Source organism: Aulonocara stuartgranti (assembly GCF_965226115.1).
Source record: "Aulonocara stuartgranti genome assembly, chromosome: 12".
NCBI lineage: Eukaryota > Metazoa > Chordata > Actinopteri > Cichliformes > Cichlidae > Aulonocara > Aulonocara stuartgranti.
Window position 1 is genome coordinate 32894816 of NC_138948.1, and position 27596 is coordinate 32922411.

The 27596-nt window shown below is 42.3% G+C and overlaps 2 protein-coding genes across 6 annotated transcripts in view; one reads left to right on the forward strand and one right to left on the reverse strand.

The window, feature by feature from the left end:
• Window positions 1-3753, forward strand: part of citb (citron rho-interacting serine/threonine kinase b) — a 76509-nt gene extending 72756 nt beyond the window's left edge. For all 3 annotated transcript variants that reach the window (XM_082554448.1, XM_082554449.1, XM_082554447.1), the window contains one exon: window positions 294-3753. In XM_082554448.1, the coding sequence (XP_082410574.1) occupies window positions 294-317 (24 nt within the window). In that variant the 3' untranslated portion in view covers window positions 318-3753. The remainder of the gene's footprint in view (window positions 1-293) is intronic.
• Window positions 1573-27152, reverse strand: mtmr3 (myotubularin related protein 3). 3 transcript variants are annotated; one of them, XM_082554456.1, is made up of 21 exons: window positions 27043-27152; window positions 24905-24979; window positions 23262-23318; window positions 21213-21302; window positions 20647-20763; window positions 17605-17687; window positions 17141-17307; window positions 16959-17055; window positions 16561-16674; window positions 15672-15862; window positions 14902-15033; window positions 14661-14772; window positions 13851-14046; window positions 13584-13769; window positions 13149-13319; window positions 11573-11718; window positions 9599-11108; window positions 9353-9463; window positions 9110-9198; window positions 7605-7631; window positions 1573-6257 (listed from the first exon to the last, which is right to left on the reverse strand). In XM_082554456.1, exons 3-21 carry the CDS (start codon window positions 23262-23264, stop codon window positions 6092-6094), a joined length of 3708 nt encoding a protein of 1235 aa, XP_082410582.1. In that variant the 5' UTR covers window positions 23265-23318; window positions 24905-24979; window positions 27043-27152; the 3' UTR covers window positions 1573-6091. The 3 variants fall into 3 exon arrangements, with proteins under 3 accessions (XP_082410582.1, XP_082410583.1, XP_082410584.1); XM_082554457.1 differs by lacking the exon at window positions 27043-27152 and adding an exon at window positions 26947-27036; XM_082554458.1 differs by lacking the exon at window positions 7605-7631.
• Between the last annotated feature and the right edge of the window lie 444 nt (window positions 27153-27596).

Below are 27596 nucleotides of genomic sequence, written 5' to 3' on the forward strand. Positions count from 1 at the left end.
CACCTTGTACTGGGATTCCCTGCTTCCTTCCTGCTGTTCCAAATAAATATTACTAGCAGCAGCGATCAGGTGCAAAATAAGACAAGCTTTATTGTTAAATTTAGCAGTTTGCTGTAAACTTCAGTAAATCATGTTTGTACGATTCATTTAAATACATATCCAGTAAGGCTACTCACCTTTAGTTTCACAACTGATGCTGCAGCTCTTCAGTAAATACAGACAACACCAAACTATTCATGATGTTTAAGCCACAGTGACACGCTTTGACCTTTGCTCTTAATCTGTGTTTGCAGGTGTGGGATCAGTCGTCAGTGTGAGGCCACTTGCTGCTCCTGACTGGAGGTTGTAGAGAACCAACTGCAAAAGCCCTTATTCCACCCTGAGTGCAAGCGCGCGCACACACACACACACACACGCACGCACACACACACACACTGCCTGTACATAGTGCAGCGTCAGTTCCTCGTTCAACCTCACAAAAACCTGCAACGGGAGACGTCTCCTGTGACAATCCTCTTGACACGTGCTTTTATGGGAGTTATCCCACAGTAGATTTGGTGGCAGGGAACCTACGCTGATCTACAGAAGCTACTTTCTATCTCCTCAAAGTTGTAAATATTGCTGTCGGAGTTTTTATAGATAAAAGGGAAGAGTCGGCTGGTAAAGCCATGTCTATTTTTTTTAAAAAATGAGTTTCTAAAGATGTTGCAGGGAGATTAACGCTGTCGCTGGCTAGGACGTACAATATCAACCTTACATAAGAATCTGAAATATCACAGGGTTTTTTCTCCGTTAAGAGAATTAAACTGACATTGAATTACTTTCATAGCTCACTAATGGAAGGGAGATCTGAGGAGGCAAGACTTTGCACACAAGACTGGATTTGATCAGGAGTTTAAAAGCTCATTTTTGTTACGCGACCAGATCAACCGTGTGGTCTTCTTGCCTGAATAGCCTTTGATATATAACTGCATAAGAGTGCTTCGACCGTCGTTGTCCGGCCATACTTTGTAAAACAATTATTAAGCAGTGTTTCGCTCCAAGTGTTCCTCGTGTTGTTTTTAGCAAACCTAAGAAAGAAACACGCAGCTCTGCCTCTGATGCCGGACGCCGTGCTGTCAGGCTGGCTCAAAGCGCCTCAGCTTGCTCTTAGTCCGCTGCTGCCGATTATGGTACAGATGTCCCGTTTCTGTGCAGTGATATGAAGTCTAGTAACTGTCAGGGGTCGTCACTTGCTTGTATCGTTTCTTTAGAGGCAGCAAGACCACCCCCCACTCATCACATCAGTGAGCATGACTAACTTAGAGCAGCACTGTCGCTTTTTGATCGATTCTCTTGGTTGTTCTTTTCTGTCATGTACTCACTTGGATTTGCATTCTATAAGTAGAAATTGATGTTAGACAGTGTAACTTAAGATTTTCTTGATTTTTAGAGCTGTATACCAGTACACGCATTAAACATGATTCTAGTGTCCGTTTTCTTCTTTGTGCGCTCTCAGTTGCAGATTCTCCACCACAGCAAGTTGTGTCAGTGAAAGCAGGTATCACCTAGCAAGCAAACAGTCACAACAGATTCATCTTCTAGTTTATTTCTTTAATTCTACAACAATGTAATTCTCTTTAAAAGGAAATCCAAAACAGAACAAAATATTCAGACTGAACAAGGAGCACTTGTTGTTACAGGAATTTGCTATGTACAGCCATACACTCGACAGACATGAGAAGGTTCAAAGTGCTTAACAGAGGGGGTGAGAGAGGAAGAAGAAAAAGCACGAGTGATCCCTTTGTGAGAGACCCGTAATAAAAACTGCTTGGCACCAGGCTCCACCAAAGAGACACTCAGTCACACTAATGCTTGAAATGCTTGATGCATTTATACACTCACACCTCATGTGACTACTGGGCCATTGCAGTGATGCCTCTAAAAGCAAGTCAGCGTGAGTGGAAAAAACAAAACCCCAACATATGCATACTGGGGGTGGGGACACAGCAACGTTAACTGAAGCCCACATTACCAGCCCCTCCCACACACAGATCTGTCCATAACTCCAGCATGCTGTTGCAATACTGAAAAGCACACTTTCAGTCTCACTTTACTCAGATGCACCCTGTGGCAGTGTTTACTTAATGTCATGTGCAAATAAACAGCCTTTCCTCTCCCGTGAGACCATTCACATTCATGGATTGTTTAACAAGACGTCCCTGTGACTGTGGTGAAACTCGAAAAAAGGGAACTCACGCTGCTGGTCGTCAATGTGGGGAAGGTCAAAACGCTTTGGCTTCACAAGGGAGTGTGGAGTCTTAAAATAATAAATTGTCTATTTGGACACAATTGCTCCATTTTGTTGCCATCAGATGTAGTTCGTGGAATTGACTCATCTTTCGCGAGAGGGCCAAAATAATATATTTCAGTTCTCTTTGAAAGACTAAAGGTCAGGCTGTCGAATTAAACACACTTCCACAGGAGGTCGACATTAAAAAGCACACACTTTAAGCCGGTTGTTTTGACCACCTAAAACAGCAGCTCCACCACCAGATGGCAACAATCTCAACTCAGCATCATGCACAAATCCAACAGGAAGTGACAGGAATGGGCTCAGTCAAACAGTTTTAGGATAATTAAGTAGCATCAGGTTGTCAATCACAGTTAAATGTCTGCGTTTCCTCCCTTAGTCCAAAACTTGCTGTGTTTATATCTACAGCAGCCATCTGACACAGCGAGCTGGATCATGGGGAATAGAGATTGGCAGTCTGAACAAAGATTATCAACCTCGTCTACGCTTCTGTGCTGTACCTTTAAATGTTCCAGCTGAACAGTAATCAGGGGAGGGGTTTACAAAAAGATTTGCAACACAACAACAACCCATTCGCGCTGGAAATCTGAAAAGCAAGAGTCACTCAGCAACTAGAAGCTCAGTATGTGAATGTATGTGTGTCTACATGAACAAGTGTGGATGCAAGTAGAGGTAGTGTTTGTAGATGGGTGTGAATGGTATAAATGTATGAGAGCTTTAAAGGGGGCAGGGCTTCATTTTGGGTTCAGGCTGCTTGTTTTGGACCACTGTTCACTCAGTGCATAGACATCTCGTTGGCTACCTTTGACTGCTCACCCCCTCATAATGCTGAAATCTTTACATCCACACATGCTGTGATTGGCCAACACAAAATATTCTGACGGGATGCTGTAGCCAAAGTTCAGAACCACCGCTCAGTCTGCGTTTCTGATTATCCTGTGGCAAAAACTGAGTTAACTGGAGTTTTAACAGCAAGTCAACAATACAAATATCAATAAATAAAATCCAAGTAGGGGGAGGAGAGAGAGAACCATTACAGCATCAAATCAGGTCACCCTGCTTCTCCATTTATTCATAAAAACAAAACAAACTGCCTTAAACAGATTGCAAAATATAGGTATTTTATGCAATTTCAAAAAGAAAAGAAAAAACTTTGGTGACTAATTAAGTGCCACTATTCAAAGATTCTATACATTTTCTTAAATGCTATGTAGGTATCTGAATATATTATTCCTCTCATTTACTGTACAAAAAGTTGTGTCTGTGTGTGCACAAGTAGTTTGTGAATGGGTGTGAGGATGAGCAGGCGTCTCAGCGATGCTTTGACAGATTTCATGTGGCGTTACAGACCTGGGAAATGCAGAAAGCCCTTTCTACTGCTGCTGTGCTCCTCCGATTTAGACAAAGTGGAATTTGTTTCGTAGTGGCTGACAGCCACCTGAAGAAAAAAAAAAAATATATATATATATATACATAGATAAAAAGATGTCTTGTTGTGAGCTTTACACCCGTCTGATTAGTACCAGAGGACTGAGGGGAGAAGAAAAACAAAACAAAACAGGTTGTTCCGTCCCAGTGCCTGCTGGGTAAAACAAAACTGGATCTTTTGGCAGCAGTTGGCCGCACCGTCGTGTGCTTCAGTTTGTCCACGACAGAAACTGAAAAAACGTCGGTATTGATGCAGGTCTATCGGCCAAACCTGTGTGATGTTAATGCTTTGAAACAAAAAGCCAAAGCCTGAAATCAGCAGAGTCTCACAGTGAGTGCTCCCTGCACACGAGTAATAAACAGTCTGTTGGTATGGAGGAGCAGCGCAGCACGAGCTGTTAAAAGACCAAATAGCCACAAGCCTTTTCCTCTCACTAACTTGCTGCATGACTTGTCTACACGGGGGCTTCAAACACAAAATGATTCACCATCCTCACCGTGATCAGGATAAGGATGCCAAACTACTGAAAAAAATTTAAAAAAGCAATTAGAAAGGGGAAAAAAAAGAAAAAAGTGCATTTAAATATGTGAACAGCACAGAATTTTACAAATTCACAAACTCCAGGAGTCCAGCCTCCTTTCTGTACTCTGGACTGAATCTCAACCATAACTAAATGTGATGTTCACAAAGCATCAAGGGCTTTTTGATTTGTACATCACTTGTTTGCCACCACATTTGTGCGTCTCTTCTGAAAAGCTGCTTAAAAGCTCACCCAAACAAAGCAAGCACAGTTGAGACTCGGCCCACAGAAAGTTAAAGGCTCAATTCACCCAGTTATCCAGAGTAATGACACTGCAAACAAAGGCTGCGGCCAGTTTCTTTAAGAGATACACTTCACTGTTTTACACACTTTTCAGACAAGCTCTCCTTTAGACTGAACATGTGACTGAGTGTATGCAAGCATCCTCACAGCACTCTTACAAAGTCAAAATGGCAAAACTTGCCTCACTCTCAACAAGTCTGAATATGTGGAGCCTAAACAAGCTTCTTAGGCACTCTGGTTTAATTTGGAATATGATGCACTTCAGCATTCCCAGTCCAGGAGAGGGAGGAATGGGGTTTTCAAATGTACTGAGCTCTTGCACACAATGGTAGAGAGGAACAAATATTCCCAAGTGTGCCATTACTAGTTGATGGTGACAATACAAATGCATGTATGGTAAATATCACCTGCTTACAGAGGTTCTTGAGCAGTGGGGAACATCAATATTTAAGTGACCCATCTTTAAATAGGATACTATCACTTCAGTCACTTTAGCTGATGATCAACCAATGTCTGAAAAGCATGAAGTCAGTTTTTCCACAGAGGACTTCATGCAGTTTATTACTAACTGATCAGTCTGCGGTCATGTTAAAGTCATTACCATCAGAAAGCAGCATTTTTAAACAAGATTCTGAGCTACATAGCCGGAAGTATTAGTAATTTTAAAACCTAGTTTCCTGCACTTTTAGGACAATTCTAAAGTGTAACAGGTTCAATGGGTATGTGCCTCTCAGTCAGATCAGTCTTATTTTAATGTGGAAATCATACCTGCAAGTGTAGCATTGCAAAGTTGGTCGTTTGATTGGGGGATGAATCTCACACTGGATCAGGCTTCTCAAATTTGCTTGTTACATGTATTCAGATATAAAAGTGTTTAGGTTTCATTTTGGACTGTTTGAATATGTAACCAAGTTTTCTGGTAAAAACAGCCCAACCTTACAGCATTAACAAGTTACACAAAAATATGCTGAACTGATAACATGACCTGCAGACTAATTGGCAGCAGAAATCTCAGATAAAGTCGAATCATAATAAATTTTGCTGGATTGTTGGTACCATAGGAAGTGAGGGAATATGACTACCATCTCCTCTGGTGATCTGGATGAATTGTTCCTTTAATCTTTCACTGAGACATTGGCTTGCTGAGGGACAGTCTCGTGATTGCCAGGATGTCAGAACACCCTGCAGAGATGAGTCCATGCTCCAGGCTAGGAGATGAGAAACCTTTATGATTTTTTTTTCAGGATCTTCAGGAGAATCTTTCACAGACCAAAGTCCTCCAGGAGACTTCAGCAAATACAGTGAGACAATGTCCTCTGCCTGCCTGGTCCAAGGCACCAGGATGTCCAGTTTCATTCCTTTGTGCGCAGTCCCATCTCACCAACATGCCACTCAGCTTCTCTTTCACACATACACTCACACTCAAAGTGCAGCAGCACTCACAAAGTTGGTGGGACATTCTTTAGCTCCTGTGCTCTTCAGCAGTGCTTCCGCATCAGCGACTTGCAGCTCAGCCCGACTCCCGTCTGTCCTGGTCCTCTGGACCTCAGTTGGAGCTGGCTGTAATGGGCTTCTCTAGCTCCAGGGTAGCTGAGCCATGCTGGAGATTGCTGTAGCAGGTCTTACAGACACGACTGGGCTCAAACAGCTGCTGGCTTGGCACTGGGATCCTCTGGTCGCAACAGCTGGCACAGAACACGTTACCGCAGTTCCTGCCAAGGAACACGGAGATGTTATTTGGGGGACTCTCACGTTCTTTACACCTCAAGTTACCATGCGTCCCTGTGGTAGATTCTTAGAAAATAACACCTCATTTAAAACAGTTTACTTAAACTGGACTGATGTGAGGAGTTGGGTTTTTTGTTTAAAAAAAATAAAATAAATAATAATAATAATTTAAAAAAAAAAAAGCTTTCAGGGGAAGAAATAAATTAAGAAAAAATATCAAGTTGGCGTGTGGGCTAGCTTATCTGGATCAAGTTTATGTTAAACTACAAACATTCACTTATCTAGGAGGTCCACACAGGGAAATACTAAACACTGATTTTAAAAACAGGACTTAGGTGCTACTTATTTTAAAAAAAAAAGAAAATAAAAATAACCCCACACCTGGTGAAGTGACGTTGATCTATGATTCAACCATGTGTGATGCATGATAAACTTTTATTTTAAACATGATTTGAGAGTTGTGGGCAGACTCCACCCATCCAGTTTACAGTGCAGCTCTGCTGTGATGTTCACTACATGCCGCTTAGCAGAGGTGCTCCAAACAGAACATGTTGATTATTCAACTCAAAACACTGCTGTGATCACTTGACAGACAGGTCACACTGAAGATTTCAAACACCCATGCTCTAATTCTGATGTAAGGCCATGCTCACACACACAGCGCTCCCTTTCAATTGCTTGTAACCACACAGAGCAGAAAGTGAATTAGATTGTTTTTCTTCCAACTCTTTACCCTTTTGCACCACCAAGTGGCTTGAGAGGTGTCTTACACCATGCTGTGCTGCTGGGAAGTGGGATGCAGGGTTGGTTAGGGGCAGCATGCTGCCAGGGTGTGTGCCGTGTAGGGGTGTAACGGTTCAGAGACAGAATCTGCAGTAACAAACGTCCATGGTTTCCAGATGTGCCACGGTGGATTTGGAGAATCGTTACAACCCTAATGTTGTGGGTGAGTCGGGGGCAGGGTGCCGATGTGATGCTATACTAGGATGGTCGAGGCTGAGGGATCAATTTAGTAAAGATTTACAAATTTTCCAATGAAACGGGCAGCCTCTGATCGAGTGACAGCACCATGCTCACTGTCACAGCCAATTCAAAACTGCTGTATGAAAACACACTGCTACTGCTGGAGGACACACACAAATCAACCCATCTCAGAAATGAAGAGGTTTCCCTGAGAACTTGCTGATTGCCAAAACAGAATGAGGGGATTCAAATGCAGCAGGTGAGTAAGGGAAAGGGTGAGGTGGGATTGGGTTAGGATGAGGAGGAAACTGAAGGATGCTGGGTTGAAAAGGCTGGAGGGTGGGTGGGACAGGGGAGCCGGATCTCACCAGACCTCCTGAACAGGCTCCCTGCCACTGTAGAGGAGGAGAGGGGCAGAAAATGGATAAGTACCGCTGAACCGCAGAGAAAAACATAACACTTAAAAAAAAAAAAAAAAAAGTCCTGATGGAGATGTGTTGTGTTTAAGTTGCATTCACAGGATTCACACAAATTACATTTACAACTAAACATCCTAAGATTCAACCTCAAAGTTCTCCTGAGTGACTTATGTGATCCACTGACAAAAAGGGAAATACAGAGCAGTCAGCAGTATAAAAGGAAGTGATGACACCAGGAGGAAGTGTCCACGAGCTAATTCACCACATGATTATCAACCTGACCACCCAGTTTTGTGTGGACACATCGGTGCAAAACAAAGGGCGTCTACAATAAATTAAACAACCAATCAACAGTTTACTTGGCTCCCTGGCTCTTGTTTATAGATTGACATAGTACAGACAACCAGAGAGTGGCGCCTCATTTCATTGGCAAATGAAATGCAAATTAGGTCCTCAAATTTTAAAAATAACTTTCCTCTCCTGAATGAAAGACATGATACTGGGACCAAAAGCCTTAAATCGTGCAACTATCCTGACTGTTCATCCACAGCAGGTGTAGAGAGCGTGCAGGACACTTTCTTTGGAAGGCTACTTCCACACAGTACAACAGACTTCTTACATTTGCACAAAGGGCATGCTTAAAGACTTTCTAAAGATTTCATACATTAGAGAGTAACACTTGGATCAAAAAGGCAAATCTGGGTCACTTAATTGGCTGCATTTAGAATAGTTGGGAATCATGTCAACAGGGGCACATGGTATTCCTTTGAAAGACCCACACTACAGTATTCAAGTACGCCATCTGTTATTCTGATTCATTACCTTATTTAGAGGGTTTAATGATGGTGCCCATTTAAGTGGTACCTGTTGCATTTTATGTGGATGCTGGAAATAAGACTGGCTGCCCCAGCGGCAGGGAACCAGGAAACATCCAAATAAACAAGGCAGGAAGTGTATAAGACAGATTTCTCCTATACAAGTCTTTAATTCACAAAACAAAACCCTTTGCTTTATTAATAGTAGACATAGCTGATTAATAGCTGCCAACATTATACCAGTTCCGAGTACTGCTTAGTGCGTCCTTGAAATATTTTGAGCAGTCACAGATTACATCATGTTTATCATCCATACATGTCTGTGCAGGGACACAGACATGTATATTTTGAGAAAAATGCATGAAGTGAGAAACTCTTATTTTGGCTTTCAACGCAAACAGATTAAGCTTTGGTCCATAGAGAGGAAGTAAACCTCGTCACAAACGGGTTGACAAAGATTCTCAAGTTCATCTTCAGGTACCAAGCATGAACAGCCTCAGCTGAACCTACATACAAGAAGCTCATCTGACCCGAAGAGGAGTGAGCTAAACAGCAAAGGCCTCAACAGGAGAGAAAGAATTGATTTGTGATAACTGAGAGTGAAGGCCTGAGATTCTGCAAAAACAAAGCTGTTCTCACCTGCAGTGATGTTTCCTGGTAGCAAGCCAGAACCTGCTTTCACAGCCATAACACTGGGCTGCCAAATGATCAGGGTACCAGCGGGTGACCTGCAATGTTTGGGGAAAGTATCAGTTCAGTTTCCATATACCGAGCAGCTCATCCAGGTTCTTCTGCATTGCATAAATGCTGCTAAAAGACCGCTTTGTGAGCCTTGTGCCATCCCTCCCTGACGAGGGTCTTTATATGGCTGCAGCTGCTCACCTCCGTGTCCTGCTTGTCCACCTGCTCCCAGCTGGCCTCAGAGAAGAGCTCTGTGCTGCAGCGCGACAAACAGTTTGGGTCCAAGTTGTACTCAGAGTCCGTCATTGAGGTCTGAATGGAGGGAGACAGATGATCACAGTAAGGTTCACTTTAACTGGCAATGGTAAGCAGGGCAGTCTGAAGTGGATCGCTTCCATTTACAAGTTGTAAACAGATCAGAGGGTCAGTTAACTTTCAGTGGCTTACCACTTCATCTCCAATGTCTCCGTTGATCCGGTGGGAGATAATGTGCTGTTGACTCTCCAGGCGGCTCCAGAGCTCCTGGACTTGCTTCTTCAGAGTCTCCACCTCCATCTGGTGCCCCGCTTCAATCTGCCTCAGTCTTTGCTGGATAGCATCATTGTGCAGCGTCAGCCCATCGTCATCCAGATGGCTGCGAGTTGGCTGCTCAGGGCTCATGGTGACCCGGCCTAGCAAGGCATGACACCAGCGGTGCTGAGAGCAGCTGCCTCGTGGGTGGAGGATCAGAGAGTTGCAGCTTGCTACGGATACCTGACGGCTCAAAGGGGCCCTCTCCACATTCCCTTTGGCCCAGTAAGGTGCTCCACTTGGCTCCCCTTCGGAGTTGTCCCCATTACAAAGTCCATCCCTGCTAAGGTCAGCACGAACTGACTGAAAGGCACTGACAGAGGGCCGCTTGCTGCCCTCGCTTAAAGTTCTGATCAAGCCATGCTCACTAGTCTCCAGCCCCTTCTCTTTCTTGGAAGAGGGAACTGGGCTCCTGCCATCACTCATGAGGTGATGGTTTAAACCAACAGGTGGCTGCACAGGGAGCTCCACCCTGCCACAGACCTCTTCAGTTAAAGTCTCTGTGGAGCTTTCCATCAAGGAGGTCCTTTTATCTACCAACTCCACTGACTCAGGGACACTGTGGTCAGATTCAGAGTCAGGGCAGCTTCTCTCATCTAAGCCTTGTTTTTCAGGTGACCTATACATTAAGTCACTATTTATAGTTCTATGAGCTGCAGGCTCTTCTGGCTCACCTGTGCTACACTCCTTCGGTACATGCGCAAGTTCTTCTTGTACAGAAGATTCCTCTACATTCTCCGTCACCAAGTCCTCAGTTCTCTGAGATGCATTGGCTTCCTGTTGATCCTGTTCCTCTTCCTTCTGTGTGGGCACAGAAAAAGAGTCACCGTTCTCCTGAGCCTTCATCTCACCATTTTCTGGGAGCTGACCATTAGCGAACATGTCTCTCTTCATGACAGTCTCACTGACATCCACCATCTGATGCTGCTCTACATGTCCATCCACCTCCTGGTCTACAGCATTAAAAACCTGAGTAGTATCAGCATGGTCCTCTCTTGGCACGTCGCATCCTGCCTCCTCCTTTGTGGCTTCCTGAAGGATGTTCACCATTTGTCCCTCAGCCACACCCACTGCCACAGAGAGCTCTGCCTCCTCCGCTGTATCTTCTGCTGGGTTCACAGAAGACTCTTCTCTACGTTCAGTATTTGAGCCCTGGGATTGCTGCTTGCTGTGATCCATCTCAGAGCCCAGTCTGTCATGATATGGCTGCACCTCATCCTGGTTCTCCCCTCCTTCAGGCCCCACTGCCACATTGAGCTCCAGAGACCGCCGGTGGTCCTGCCACTTCTCATTCAGGCTTGGGTCACTGGAGCGACGGTTGGGAGCCAGTGAGCTTCCCAGCTCACACGCACTAGGCAAGTTGTCAAAGGAGCGCGTCTTTGTTCGCCTTAACAGGAAAGGAGAAAAATAATTACAAACAAGCGGCATTTCATTACATAACAATAGCCTAGTATGCTTGACAGCCTATAATTTAATGAGAAACTGCAAACAAGTATAAAATGTTTGCCTAACAAATCACTCACATGTCTGTCTCATCAAAACAGACATTTCAGCAAAGACCATCTCTTTAATTCACAAACTATGTAAATGAACGGGCATTCACAGCACTTCTAGTCCTATCGACCACCTGAAGCGCTTTAATGATAGCCTTAAAGACTACTTCCTGTTGCACTTCCAAGATGTTTTGACTGTCGTGACACAAGAGCATAGACTGCATCTAAGCAGAGCATGTGACCAGCAGAGTGGAAAAGCCGGCCCCCCTCTGGCTGTGGGAAGTCTGTGGCTTGCGTTTTATCTTACACGATAGGGAGAAGAGTGGGAAGGGGTCGGGTGCCAACGCGCCAGGCTCACCTGCCCAGGGGTGCATCTTCCGGGTTGGCACCGGGCACTGGGTAGGGAGCGCAGGAATCATCGGAAGGAGTGGTAGGGGAGGAGCTGGGCAGATAGACGGCTGTCCACAGCATCAAATTCCGTACATGACACACTGGATGGAGAACCTGAAACAAGAGCTGCAAACTTAACTCAAGATATAATCAGACATGACGATGACAAAGGTTATCTGAATGCAAATCTTTAGAAAGGAGTGGAATAGAATAAATGAATGAACGAACAAGAAGTGCCTAAATCTGGGATGATTAAAGTTTTATAAGATTTGTCAAGAACATCTAAACTAAACTTGTTCCAAGAATGTTGTTTCTTTTCATACCAAGAGGACAATATTTATGTCTGCCCGTCTCCACCCACACAAAACAAATGCAAAAGTAGTAACCACAAAAATGCAATTCTCAGAAGGGTGTCAAAAGCACTGGTATTTCACAGTATTTTAGATTTATTGCCAATTGTTATGTACAAAAAAATTACAGCACTCTTGGGTTCCTTAAAAAAAAAAAAAAAGAAAAAGAAAAAGCAGCATGTGAAGACATGCTGTATGCAATGGCAAGAAGCACAGAGCTTGATTCTGAGATAGTTAGATTTGACAGTTTCAAACAGGACGATCTCTTTAAAAGCTTCCTTTTATATTGTATCCTGTTCACTTCTAGTCAGTTTTGTTGAAAGCAGAAAACCTTTGAATGAGCTTTAGGAAATCTTTCATTTAACTGCAGGAATCGATCTGACGGACTTTCCACTCATGAACAATCCAGACACCTAAGTTTCAAAGTTCACTATATCTCTACAGTAATTCCACACGTCTTTGTTCTGTAGTGTACGCAACAACAAGAAAAGCTGAGGTATGTCTGAGACAGAGCATCATTGGAGCACTGCTAGCTGCACTCCATATGACAGGAAGGACAAAAAGTGGATCAAAATTACTGATGCAGTTAGATCAGTAATAAGGGTTTTAAGGAACTGCTTTACTAAAATATAACTGAAATGCAGTTATGTTATTCACTTTATTTATACTTTTCTCATATCAGAGCACGCAATCAGGCCGCTACATAATGCCGTCAGACACTAGTTTCTATTCCTTGTCCTCACTCTTAGTAAGTGTAAGTAGGTGCACTAACACCACGTGTTGAGTAGAGCTGATAGGTTAATGACAGCATAATGAGTGTGAGACAGTCAGCGAAGCTCACAGTAGAAGTATTGCTGTCTGAGCTTTTCACTTTGGTCAAGTAAGTCTATGCAACTTTTACATTTATGTAAACATGGCAAGAGAAAAGCTGTCGGCTTCACTGTGTAATACCTCTGAACTAGTGAACTGCTGCTGACGCAGTGTAGTAACTAACAACTGAATATAGTGACATTCTGTCACTGACATCCCCATCCAGCTTTCTGAGCTGGGAGCCGATCAATTCTGTCCAATAGCTAGGTACAGCCCCAGTTGTCTTTAAGTTTAAACATTAAATGTTTAAGTCAGAAAAGACAAAAGACACGAGTATCTTTGCTTCCTTTTAGCAGGACTGAATGGTTAAAAGTGTTGACGTACAATTTCGGAGTGTGAGGAGTAGAGCATGTTCCTCAGAGAGCGGTTGGCTGGCCTCAGGAGTGACCAGACCGAGCAGGTCCTCTCCTGAACGTGACGATCCTCCCTGTCCTTGCCGCTGTTACACAGGAAAGTACCGAAGAGGCAGGAGTAGGTGTGTTGCACCAGTTTCACCTGCACAAATGTGACACAAACACTTGTATACAAATTATCAAGTATAACAAAAGCATGGATAAAAAGTTCCTCATATTACATTTTAGCGCACCATGAAGGTAAATGCATATCAATCTCTCACATCTGGAACCTCAATGTAACTACACTTTAATCAGACACCATTATGTCTGTAGATAAATTGCTCATTTTTGATTTTGGATTCTGTTGTTGTTTAAAAAAAAAAAAAACAAAAAAAAAAAACCACACAACATTGAATGTACACACCAGGAAGGCTTCATTGAACTCAAATGAGCATGGAAACTGCCTCTGCAGTTGGTGAACACAGTCCAGCCACTGCAAGAAAACAGGGCAGCGCTCATTCAGGTCCTCTGAATTTTCTCCATGGCCACATCGGTCAGCAAACTTGTGGCCGAAGTCCAGCCATTCTGTCTCCACCAAAACCTGGAAGCCCTGCATGAGATAATCCGATAAATGCTTTTATCATTTTCACATTTTATTTGCATACAACAACATTGTCATCTCCATCCATACCTCAATAGTGCGGTAGTAAGGGTCCAGCAGTAGCTTGGACAAAGCAACAATCTGTGGTGTGCGGTCCCAGCCATCAGAGCAGTGCACAAGAACAGGCCTGTGGTCTCTGTTCACAGCGTTGACCACCAGCAGAGCTGCCTTCAGTAGCAGGGACAGGTGTTGCAACCACTTTGTGCCCTCAAGTGCAGAAAGCCAGCTGCAAACAGACAGCAAAAGCCTATAGTGCCCAGTTTAAAGCTGAAGTGCTGAAATGAATATAATCTTAACAAAAAAAAAAAAAAAAAAAAAAACCAAAAAAAAAAAAAAAAGTCCAACAACACCATGTTATGAGACTAGTAGGACACATACATACACCCTGACCCACATAAATTATGATTCTTTCACATTACATAGTTTATAAATCTAACCGCAACTGTGTTTTCTAGATCAATAGAGATACACACGAATTACCATCTCATGGTTCACACACACACTTATCTCCATCTTGATCTGCAAACCATAAGGGGGGAGGAAAAAAAAAAAAAAAAAAAAAAAACTCCACACAAACACTTAAAGCTGACAATTCAGCTACACATCACTGCAGTGTTGAATATGGCAGTGCAAAGGGAAAGAGGGTTTGGGCCAAGTTCTCAGTATCAGGCGCAGCTGTAAGGCCCAAGTCAAAACGGCTATGATTGCTAGTTACATCCAGCTACTACTAAAGGTTGTTGGGGGTTTTGAGTTTTAATAGTTTAGCTTTAGCGTTGTGTCATAAAATCTTGACTTGGGAAATCTGGGTGTACTGCTGGAGGCATATTTACAAACACATACTTGGCTGGGTCAGGCATCTGAGTGCAGAGGAATCGTAGAGACTGGAAACTCTTGCGAATGGAGTGGATGTTAGCCATTCCCATGAAAACCACCTCGCAGTTGGGATAGTATTCTGAAATAAGATGAAAGTAACACTTACTATAAGCAAAAATTTATGTCTTTAAGCCAAACTGAGCTGCTAAATCGAAGACACACTGACCCAATTCTGTATGCGACTTGGGACCAAACAGACGGGACTTACCTGGGCATTCACAGCCTCCACCTTTGGCCCTGTTAGCTACAGCAGCTGCATAGGACCTGGCATCTAAGATCAGTAACTTCTGAGGTTGGCTGGCCAGTGTCTCCACCTCTGAGCTGTTGGTCATGGAGGATTCTGACAGGCACACACACAAAAACAAAAGAGTTACAGCTCAGGTTGTATAAAGCACCTTCTGGGGGCATAAGTGAGATTCTTTCAGGCACATCAAACATGTCTTTAACAGAAGTTTACTGTAGTTTGCAGCTTCAGACAAGCACCAACAAATCAGACAAGTCAACAGTGTCTGCTGCAAATTCATAAAGATGGCAACACTTCAAGAAAATGTGCAGTGGTAGGTGTATGTTCAGCTGGAAGCATGCATTTGTCTGTGGGCGTACACGGCATGTCAGTGAGGCTGACTGAAGGCCAATTTACACAGATCTCACTGCACCACTAAGGCCCCTCCTTGTGATAGCTTTGCTTGTTTACACTGAACTAAAGAGAGCCAGCATAACGCTGCAGCAGTGAGGAGTGTTATGAATGAATGCTGGGCTAACATGATGTAACAGTAGTTTCTAGTATGATGCAACACAGGGACCCAAATTTCAAACATATGGGTTCTGCTTTCAAAACAATAGCAAGCAGGTGAACAGACTTTGAGAAAGAAGGGGAAACATTTCAGCTCTGACAACCTCTGCTGCCAAATAAAGCAGAATATTAACATATCCTACTCTGAGTGGGCAGTATAAAAGTGTCTGAGTGAGAGCTCTTACCAAAATCAGTGTCAGGCAGGTCTGAGCTATTGGTGTAGCTACCGTTGGGAACATGTTTTTGGGAGCTGCTGTCCACGGCACAGGCCTTAGCAATAGACTGAACCAGGTGCTCATCATCAGCGTTCCTCCAGCCCCACCAGCTGACCTCTGGCTGGCCACAGCGGGCAATTACAGCCCCAGTAGTTGTATGCCTATGTGAAGGGCAAGTGAGAAGTTAGACTGGTAATGTCTGGCCAAGGTAGAGTTTATTTAATGGAAGTACTCAATTTAATGATAGTAATACCAGTACAAATCCTACAGAAGACGACGACAATTTATTCCCTTTCACAGCATTTTATACTACTTTTAACTTTTCTTAGATTTCCAAAGACTTAGAACGCACAAGTATATTAAAAATAGAACTTCATTACCACAACTCAGTATGTCACATGTATGAGGTAGACCTTTTAGTTTTTCTTAGGCACAAAGCTTCAGAAATGCCAGTTTATGCAATTTAATATACTAAGATAGTAAAAAACTGAAATTTTATGTTCTGTGATGCACAAAACAGGCATACGAAGTCTTCACTTCTGATTGGCTCAAGCATGAAGTTGCCCAAACAGTGCCAAGCATTATTAAACAAAAAGAGCCAAAAAATGCTTGAAGCACTTCCAAAATTGGTGACGTCAGTGCTTTTGGTCGGGTAGCACACTCTAAACACAAAAAAAAAATAAAAATAAAAAAATAAAAATAAAAAAATCAGAAGCTAGGAGGGTTTGTGGCACTGATATAGAACAGTCAAGATTTTATCCAACAATTGCTTCGTTTCCGCTGCATAAGGAAGCTTTTTACCTCTCTAATGATAAACAGGCCAAGTGTCTGCTTTTAATAGCTGCTTTAAAACACAAACCTGTAAACTACAGCAGGAAACCTCTTCCAGGAGCGGAAGGCTGCCACATTTTCTAGCTCTTTGTCAGTAATCCAGGCTGGCACTAGGAGTTGCTGAGGATAGCTGGGGCAAAGCCTGGCAGTGCAGAAGGGCACAAAGAGCAAAGTTAAACAAGGAGAGGGAACACCAAAGGATTGTGATGGCTCAACAAAAGTCTCTGTCTGCAGACACCTAATCCTGGGCCAGCCCCTTATCTGTCCAGGGTTCAGCACTCATGGAGTACAATAACACAACCACCCACTGTTTAACACATACTGACTTGTGCTGTTTGCCAATGAAAGCAAAGGATGGAATCCATCTTCTAGCTGCAATTCTGAAATCAACACGGAAGCAGTATCCTGAAAGAAAGCCGCATCTACCTGAACTTGCTGTTGATATCAGATATCCTCCAAGCATTTTGAGTGTCAAAGCCCATCCTCTCCACCTCATTCTTGAACCATGAGGTCACATGTTCACCTACAGTGACAGCAGAGATGTCCGATAAGCAAAATACAGGTTTGGGTAAGTTTCTGTAAAGACAAGCGAGCAATTAAAAGGGTACCTGGTCTGCACAGCTCGCCATGCTGCTCTTTCTCTCCTGCGTACACCTCCATGCACCAGGCGTGGAAGGCAAAGGCAAAGAGGTCTTCCAAGCGAGACGGAGGCCTCACTGCTGTGTTCAGACGTTTCAACCATTCCTGGCACTGCTCAAAGGTGGAGATCTGACATCTGGGGATAAAATTTAAAATGTGATCTTTCAAAAAGAACCAAATGCAGGAGTCTAGTACTCAAAAACAAAAATAAATATTAATCTTTACTAATAGTACAAATTTTATCTTAAATGTTATCCTCAGTTTTCAAGAGAACATTTCAAACCCGTTTACTGTCATTTTGTCATACAAAGCAGGCTCACACTAATCACCTAATGTCTTTTTTTGATACTGCAGTGATTACTACAAACATACGGAAGTGATATGACTCAAAGTTTCTCATCTAGACAAAGACAGGAAGCTTCAATGGTCATACCTGATGACTTTACAATCCTTACAGGTGACATGAAGCTGGAACATCTCTCTACACTCCACACACTCAATGAGCTGAAGAGGAACCTGAAGAGGGGGGAAACAAGGAACCGTCACATCACTTATACACTGCAACACTAGTGTATAGCCTTAAAAAAAAAAAAAAAAAAAAAATCTCAAACCCATGCAGTCAGTACAGGTAGTGTGGCAGACTCGAGCAATCCTTTAAGCAAATTAGTGGTGGCTGGATAGTGGCTTCATGCCAACAACACAATGTGCTGATGTGCAAGAGCAGTTTAAAGTATAAATAAAAACTAAACCATCAGACACAGTGCTAAAAATTCAACGTTAAAAGGTTATTTGTTGAAGTACATTTTAATCACATCATCATAAAATCACATCCCATTCTGCTCTGCAAATATAGACTGCTGTCAGAAAATTCAGACTCTTTCAAATCTTATTTCAGTTTTACTCAAATCCTTCAAAACCTACACAGCACACCTAGGAACAACTGAGGCCATTGCTTAAGAGTGCTGAAGAGTCAGAATAAATCAGTGTTTATTAAAATTTTGATGGGAAAACTATTTATATAATCCCACCACCATAAATATATAAAAAAATTAAAAAAATAAAAAAAATCTTAGGATGAGTCCACACAAGATGTGGAAAACTTGAAAGAGTCTGAAAACTTTCCAAACAGACAGCACATAATCCTCTTAACTTTCCTTTTGGTTCCCCATTTGCAAGGAGAAAGAAAAAAAGCAATCATCCTAGATCTTACAGTTGTATCTGCATTTCCCTTTGGCACAAAGCCATTTTTCCCCTCTCCCCGGCACATAGCAAAGTACAGAACCGGCTTGTGCTTATGACTTAACAGCATACTTTAAATACTGCAGGGAAATACCTATGCTGCCTTTGACTAAGCTTTGTTAATTAGATAATATTTCAGTAGCTCTGTGGGATAAAAAGTTAATGTTCACAGAGTCTGGAGTCATGCATGATCATCAGCACGTCAAGCTCTCCAGACATATGCACAGTGGCAGAGTCACAGCCATATGGAGATTTTATTGTAGTATTTAGAGCAGGGGTGGGCAATTCCAGGCCTCGAGGGCCGGTGTCCTGCAGGTTTTAGATCTCACCTTGGGTCAACACACCTGAATCACATGATTAGTTCGTTTCCAGGCCTCTGGAGAACTGCAGGAGCTAATTTAGCCATTTAAATCAGCTGTGTTGGTTCAAGGACACATCTAAAACCTGCAGGGACACCGGCCCTCGAGGCCTGGAGTTGCCCACCCCTGATTTAGAGGTTGGCAACCTAAATGCTGTGAGGATAGATTTCCCCCCATATGCATTTTTTGTCATTTCTAGTTTAATCCAGCACCTTGTGCAAAACTAACAAGCAGTTTTCTAGTCTGAGGCCAGCTTGTTAACAGGCAGATACACACAAAACTGTACAGTTTAACCACACCATGCAGCTCTTCCGGGTACTTACTGACATCTCACAACAACAACTCTATGCAAAACAAAGAGAATACTAATGTAAGCGATGCATGTCGATTTGTGTGAGGCTGGCGTCACCGCACATTCCACACATTCATGCATCTTGCTGTCACAACTTAATTTCCACTTTCTAATCTGCAACCCTAATCTAGCCACCATGAAAATTCCTGGGCTGCTTGTTAACAACCTCTCGCTCTCTTGCAGCACATCCCACCCCTGATTTGTGAGCTCCGGCAGATTTGCCATGTGATGCAACACATCCAAATATGTGTGAGGAAAATGCTGGCTGTGTGACATGGGCACAGGGAGGCACTGTGTAAGGCATGAACCAGAGGGTTCCTGAGGTCAACAGGAAACACTGATGGATGCACAAACTGTAGTAAATACACCAAAATAAATAAATGTTCCAGTTATTTGGATAAGTTGTCTTTGAGACTAAAACTGGTGTATTCATACCGTCATTTACTGAATAACTACAGCTTGTATGACTTGGAAATAAGAAAAAAAAAAAAAAAAAAAAAAAGCCACACACACACTTTCAACTTTTCAGAAAGATATTACTTGTTGATGAGATTCTTTGTGCGTTTGGTCTTTTAATGAGAGTTGAAATGACAAATGAAATAAAAACATTTCAACACTAAAACAATGAGCAAATAAACTTCTCTATAGATGATTAAACATTTTCATTGAGGCGGAAGTGAAACAACAAAAACTTCTGTAGCACATGATTGCACATTGCAAAACTGTCTTGTGGTTGTACGTCACTAGCCGATTAGCTTTATCAAATGATGGCAGATACTCAACTAAGATAAACAACGGAAACAAAAATTAAAAAAAAAAAAAAGTAATAACTTTTTAAATACTACACAACATAGAAAACAGTTTAAACTAAAAGTCCAGGACCACTGGGCTTTAACAGGCTGGTAATACGAGGTAAAGGTGGCCAGCAGGCACCAAGACCCTGGTGAGTTTAGGTCTTTAAGGCAAGCAAGAGGCTAGCTGCAATATGATGAGAAACCATGAAAAGCCAATGAAATTCACAGACTAGTCATGACAGGGTGACTACCACTGATAGTGTAAAGGGTCCTGTGTAACTTTAGGCTCTAATAAATCATCTTTTTCTGAAAAAAGAAAAAGTAAAGATCCATACAAGGCCAGTGTGATGGTAAATGAAGACCATACTTTGTTAACAAAGCTTGTCTCTAACATAGTGAAAAAGGATGGAAAGAAAGGCCCTGGCTGTTATGCAGGAACCTGTGGGCCAACTGCATCCATGGCAACGGCAAGTTCCAGAGAGAAGCCAAAGCGAGCAGACGAGTGTAGAAAGAGAGGTGATGAAGAGTCACATGGCACTGCTGCCAGTGGAGAGCAGCTTTGAATGGCCTGGTCACCACAGTGCTCTGTCCATTCACAAAATACACACATACTGATACAGCCTCCAATGGAGACAATGTGGTTCATTTTGCAGCGATTTTGTGCCACGTGAAAGATTTTTTTTCTCTGAAGCTACAACACTGAAGCGCACTTGTCACTTAGAGATACTTACATTGACAACTGACTTTTTGAACTTTATGTGCAAGCGGTAGTTGGACATTGCAATAATGGCATCCTCTGCTCTCCCCACATATTCTGTGAACTCCCCGTGCAGCTCAGGAAAGGGCACCTGACAACAGCAGGAGAGAAAACATTTCAAATAAACGGCAGAGCTACACATACACAAATATAGTGGGAAAAGTCATGAGTCATATGACAACTTGAAAGTTGTGTCAATATTTTGCCCATTTAAAAAAAAAAAAAAAAAAAAAAAAGAGAGAGCCAGAATCCAGCTGACTCAAACAAAAAGAAAAATAAGTAACCAGAAAGAGTCAGAGTGTCCAACTAGGCAACAATGAGTTTCTGAAGAGGTGGTAAAAGTTTATTGAAGTGTTCTGAAGAAACACTTCAATCCTCAACACAAACTCTTGAGCATAAAGGGTAAGCAGAAGCAAGCAAAAGTCCCACATGTCATCAAGGTTGTGTAACTGATTAGGAAAGATTTACACAACTGTCACCGAGTTTGTTTTCGCCCTCATACTGCACAAAACAAGCAGCTAGTTGCAGTGGTTTTCTTACCTGCATGTTTTCCTCCTCCAGGACGGGGGACTTCTTGGGGAAGATCTGATTGGCCTGGATACACTCCAAGCTCTGCTGCCCCTCCTCCTCCTACAGTGCAATAGTCTGTTAATGTTTCTAGTTAACTAGTACTAACAACTTTAACTATGACATTCCTCTTCACACACATTCCTTTTTTGTCTGACTACTTTCTAATCTGTTTGGAAGATGCATGCAGTATATTTTTGTAATGTAGTGGCTGTGGTCAAAACTAGGGCTGCCACGATTAGTCGACTAGTCACGATTACGTCGACTATCAAAATCGTCGACGACTAATTTAATAGTCGACGCGTCGTTTGAAGCTTTGTAAGATCCCAAAAGACGCAGGAATAAGTAGTAGGATTTAAGAGTGTAATAACGGACTGAAACAGAAGATGGCAGCACTGCATGTACAAGGATGCCAGCTGCCGTTAAACCCCGAAGAAGAAGAAGCTGTGTCCCAGAATTCATAGCGCAGCCCAGCTCAGTTTCCAACAATGGCGGCAGCTAGTTAGTTTTAATATTACTCTTATTATTCTTTCTGGGTCACAAAATAAACGTTTAACATATTTTCAGGCGAGAATGTAGCTGTGTAAACCTCAAATATCTGCTCAGTTTATCAGGACACCACATATTTTCAAAAGCGCTCCGACGTTTTCGGAGACGTCTGTTACCCACTAGCTCGATAGCGAGCCGGGGGCTAGGTCACTAGAGCCGTGAGAACACCGGACTCCTGGCAAATTGTTTTCAAACCCGCTACTCAGGTTAAACATGATATACAAGTCACTTAGATAACTTAACAATGTTATTGTTTGGCTTTTTTTTAGTATTTTATTTGTTCCTGAGTAAATCGGTTTGGCTGAGATTAAAGTTATAGTTTTTACACAGCTAAATAAACATCAAGCAGACAGCTGATTATCAGAAGTGTGAGATGCTCGAGAATATACTCTGGTGTCCTGTTATATTTTAGATAGCAAGGAGTTTATTAAACTTCACCGAAACAATCTGCAAATTTCATTAAAATTTAATAAACTATCATCTTGTCTTTATTTTTAGTTAGCACAGACCTTAAACACTTAAAGCTGTAAGCTAATGATAGTTATATAAGAGCAGATGCTGCTGGTGCAATAAGCTGTACGTTTTACGTCCAATGGATGATGATCTGATTAGTCGACTAATCGCAAAAATAATCGGTGACTAGTCGACTATCCAAATAATAGTTTGTGGCAGCCCTAGTCAAAACTAACTATTTTATGCTTATACAGCCACACAATGATCTTGTGCTGACAGTAACAGACTCTGTAGCATTCTTGTTTGGCCATTAACAGATTTTAGTCTGTCTTTGCTCAGTTTTCAATCCAAGTTTGTTTGAAAGAGATGATAGATATCACACAGTGGAAGAACTTCCTCCGAGATCTTGTCTGAACACGAGCAGAGCTAATATGAATAGTTGCCACAGCTAGAAGAGCACCATGCCTAGGCTAGACAGGGACAGGCACAACATAGCAGCATGCCAAAAATGGGAACAGAAGAAAAAAAAAAGCCAGGTTCAAAAAAGGCAATGCATCAGATCCAGAGGTTATGTCATAGTGCAATGCAACAACTCATTTCGGCACTGGAAACTGAAAGTGTTCCTGCATAGATGGCAAACTTGGAGGACCTTTGATACTGCTGACACTGACGTAAATATCTGCGTCCTGGTAAACCGTGCTGATTAAGGGTAAAAATCAATTGAGAGTTCCGATTATAGAGACAGTACTCAGGCCACACAACAGTTACAGTGGGGCAAAAAAGTATTTAGTCAGCCACCGATTGTGCAAGTTCCCCCACTTAAAATGATGACAGAGGTCAGTAATTTGCACCAGAGGTACACTTCGACTGTGAGAGACAGAATGTGGAAAAAAAAAAAAAAAAAAAAAAAAAAAATCCATGAATCCACATGGTAGGATTTGTAAAGAATTTATTCGTAAATCAGGGTGGAAAATAAGTATTTGTATTATCAAAAGCATGCCTGGGATGATAATACATTACCATGGCCCCTGTCAAGGAGTGTGGGTCACCCAACAAGGAACTCCGGCCTGGATCTGTCTGTAGAAAAACAAAGAGACAAGTAATTTTTTTTCTTTTTTAAATTTAAAAAAAAAAAAAAAAAAAAAAAGTTTTATTAAAAGAAGGAAAAAAAAACCCAAGACGCCTCCTACCCATGCTCATTTTTTGTTTTACACAGAGACAAAGCTTTAAAATTGTGTCCAATTTTATAGTCTACCAAGAGCTTTAATTCTGGCAGATTTATCTGCCTCCTCTCTGATGCTTTGCCCTTGCAGCATGCAACATGTCTAAACGGGGGATGGACTATCGAGGAATCTCTCATAGATATGCATTGTCACTTGCAAACTGAGTAGTACATATTACCAGTAACACAGGCAAGGTAAACCCCCCCCCCCCCCTCCCCCTCAAATAAGAGTGAACAGAGTCATCTCTTTCAACACATCTAGGGCAGGGGTCCCCAAACCCAGTCCACGAGGGCCGGTGCCCCTGCAGGTTTTAGATCTCACCCTGGGTCAACACACCTGAATCACATGATTCGTTCATTACCAGGCCTCTGGAGAACTTCAGGACATGTTAAGAAGGTAATTTATCCATTTAAATCAGCTGTGATGGATCAAGGACACATCTAAAACCTGCAGGGACACCAGCCCTCGTGGACTGGGATTGGGGACCCCTGATCTAGAGTTTACTTCAGCCTGTCAGCATCACAGATGATTGTCAGAACTACTGGCACAAAACCAAATGAACTAGCAATTGGCTAATCAACTTTCTCAAAGCATTTCACTATGAATCCTGATCGTGGATCTCCACTGTAAAAAAAAATAGAACTTATGGAAAAACAAATTAGCAAATTGGTCTGACTAGTTGGCCAATATCCCTAGTAAGAATTTCATTGTCATTTAGGGACACTACTAAACTGTCATTTCGCCAGAAGTGAATGCATCCACAATTAGGTTCGCAAATTCAGTTCAACATGCATTTAATTATTTAAACCAGAAACCCTCACCTTTGCCCACACACAACCCTGGTTCTTGATGGTGTGGGTGTGCTAGAAATACACTGAAATCCACTTTTAAGGTTTCAAACCTTGTTCTCGAAGCTGGCCCACTCCTGTATGTAAATACATGTTTGTGCAGACACCAGGGTGGTTGAGGGGTTAAGACGCCAACCACAAACTACAATATCCCCAGTTTGACTCCAGACCAGATCTCTGCTGCATATCAGTCTCAACTCTGACCAACCTCATTTCCTCTCATTTCTCTGCTGACATGAACAGAATAGCAGCATTTTCTACATAAATTTTAAGTGTTTCTGTTGGCATTAGAAAGCATGTGAGCATATTTTTAAGTTTACACATATAAAAGAAAAAGTAGTAGTAGAAGCAGAAGAGAAAAAGGAAGGATCCAGGGAGTGGCTCATAATACGCTGAGGCTGTACATGAGCACCTGGATGCACAAATGCCTTTCCCATGCAATGTGTCCAGGCATTGGGAAGACTAAACGATGATCTATGATATGTTGGGCAGTCAGAAAAATGGCAGTATGGGGAAAATCCAATGGTTGGATTTACATGGTTAAAATTGAAGAAAATGAACAAAATGTGAAAACATAGATTTTTAGACTTACCACAAACAATCACTAATGGATGATAAGCAGACCTGATATCCTGTGTGGAAACTCTCACAAGTAAGACATGGAAATCTGTGGAAATGAAAGTGAATAATGAGAAAATGCTTCTCCGTACTGAGACACACAAGCTACAGAAGCTCTTTTGATTCACTGGCAAATATAGATGCCCTGGTGGTCACAGTGGCTTGCATGTGAGCTCAGATACCACTTAAAACTGTACTGCAGACTGGAAAATAAGCCAGCTGGTTCTCCGAGCCTACAGTTTAGCTTGCATAAAGACATGGTTCAGGCACGTGAACTGATCGGCTAATGTTCACCTTCAAAAAAATAAAATAAAAAATTAACAATTATGTGCACAATACATATTTAAGAACATACAGTCACATTTTGAGGTTCTTAAAGGGTAGTGAAAGAAATCAGAAATGTTAGTGTTCAATGAATTGTGCTTTGTGGTTCAACTACCCAACAATGGTTGGTAATTTGCCCAAAGGGTTGGCCAAGCAGAGCCAAAGACATTGCAGGACTTGTCCAGTCGCTGAAAGTTTAAGTTCCTACCCAGATTGCCCTTGAAAGAGCAAAAGAAATGCAACTTATCAAAAACAGTAAAAGCAGCAGCAGCTTTGTTGGTCAGATCATGTAAACCATCAATAAAGAGCTTTTTCTTACATTCCGTTATCGATATCCTCTAACATCACTTTTCAAAAGGCAACCCGTTAGGATCTCTCAGCAAACAGGCCCACAAGTAGTTGTAAAGGTCAGCTACGCTTGCAAAGACTGAAACTTGATCTAAGAGGGTCAGTGGAGGGGCAGCTCAGGAGAGCAACACACCTTCTCAGGAACATTTAAGCAGCCTGGAGACAGAAAGAAGACAAAATATCCCGCTGTACTGCCAAAAGTATCTCCGGTCATTGAGAGAGGTGTGAAGGAGGCAAACGAGGTCATTACTTCACTGAGAGTAGAGGCCAACTTTTACTGCTGCTGCTACCTGATAAAGCATATCTGCCCAACACACGGCTCTGTTTACTGCAGCCCGCTCGTGACCCGTGGCTACGGCTCAGTCTGGCTCTCAGTTCAGCAGTCACACAGAAAAGTCTAAGCCCCTTAGAGCCTTAACCTTACTCCTATCCCGTGACAGGCCAGTCATTTTCACAAGTGGTAACATTATCGACACTATAGTGTCGAAATGATAAGGAAAAAACAAGAAACGAGACAATGAACCAACACGTTTGACAGCGGAGCTTTGCGTTTACAGCCCGGTAGCCATACTGAACAGCGCTGCTAAACAGTGTATAAACGCAAAAGCCTTGGCTAACTTCGTATTTGGGGAAAGGGATTTCCCAGCTCAATTTTAACACTTTGTCGTTACCTTTTACTTCACTACGGTGAATAAAATGTAAACTAGACTTAATTAATCACCAGTTAATGTTATTTCAACTAGTTAGTATTCGATGTAAAGATACCGGTAGTTTTGGCCACTAAAAAATAAGCTACGGTCAACCCAAAAACAAATGCTTCTCGCAAGTGCTCTGCAACGTTACATTAACACGTTGCTAGTTGACGAAAAGCCGTTTGCAAGGGGGGGAAAAGAAAATGGCTAACGTTTCTTGTACTAACAGGTTGTTAAGTCAAGTAACTGCTCTTTCGTTTTTTCCTTTTTATTTTTGAATAGCGGTTAGCTAGTTTTTCCTGCAGCCATGTAATGTAAACTGTTGGCTAACCAGTGTTCATCAACAACCACTCGACAGCGTAAAATAATGCTAGCGAGCTAACGCTCAGTCGAAGAGCTATTTACATGCAAACAGTGGAAATTAACATTTGCTGGCAGACAGTGAACTGTTATGCAGCGGTCTCTTAACACTCGACGTTTGGCATTAAAAGCCGTGACAGAGAGCAGCGCGTAGATCTGCTAGCTAGCACTAGCTGGTTAGGCTGAAGCTGCTTTCTGCAACTGTTTTTGTTGTTATGAGATGGAGGGCGGACCCCAGAGCGGAGGCCTCTGTCAAAACACACCGAGCAACGACTACAACCGGCGGACTCACCAGTCAAACGAGTGCTGAGGTGTTAGACGACAAAGACTCATCCGGAACTTGTGCAATTACCAAACATTAAAACAACGTGTCCAACATGAATCATACCAGAGCCGAGGCCAGCTTCACTGCGTCCCTTTCCAACACCGAGCCGTCGTCGCCATCGCCGCGAACTCTCTCGTCTAAAGAGCCCTACGTGTGAGTGACGTCATCGCGTCAGAGCGGTTCTCTGGAAAAGGGGAGGGGCTCAGCCACACGGTATGTCATGTAAACACTGGCAAGTGGGATGCCTGATAAATTAATATTACAACAGTTTTAAAACTTTTTTTTCTTTTTTGTATTTAGGTAGAAAGGCGATCTCAAGTATCATCGATTTTCAAACGTCTTATAAGCAGATAGAGAACATCTAATTAAACAAATGGGACACTATATTATATATGCTAATTTTACACACTAAAGTAAAATATGTAGTTATATATCTGATTGGTGAATGAAATTAGAAGTCAGATGTTTGAACTCAATGACATTTAGTCATCAGTGACATTCATTCAATCTGAAGAAATCCAAAAGCATTATTCTTATTCCTAGAAGTTCATATTAATGAATGTAATAGTGAGTCATTTTCCTAAATAAATAAACATTCAGTCTACTTTGTTTGACTG

Excerpts from the sequence above, each read along its gene's own strand:
- mtmr3 (XM_082554456.1), bottom strand. Across the intron at positions 17,308-17,604 it reads AAGGATTGTAAAGTCATCAG|ATGTCAGATCTCCACCTTTG; the intron begins GTATGACCATTG and ends TTTTATCCCCAG. Across the intron at positions 11,719-13,148 it reads ACTCCTCACACTCCGAAATT|GTTCTCCATCCAGTGTGTCA; the intron begins GTACGTCAACAC and ends CTCTTGTTTCAG.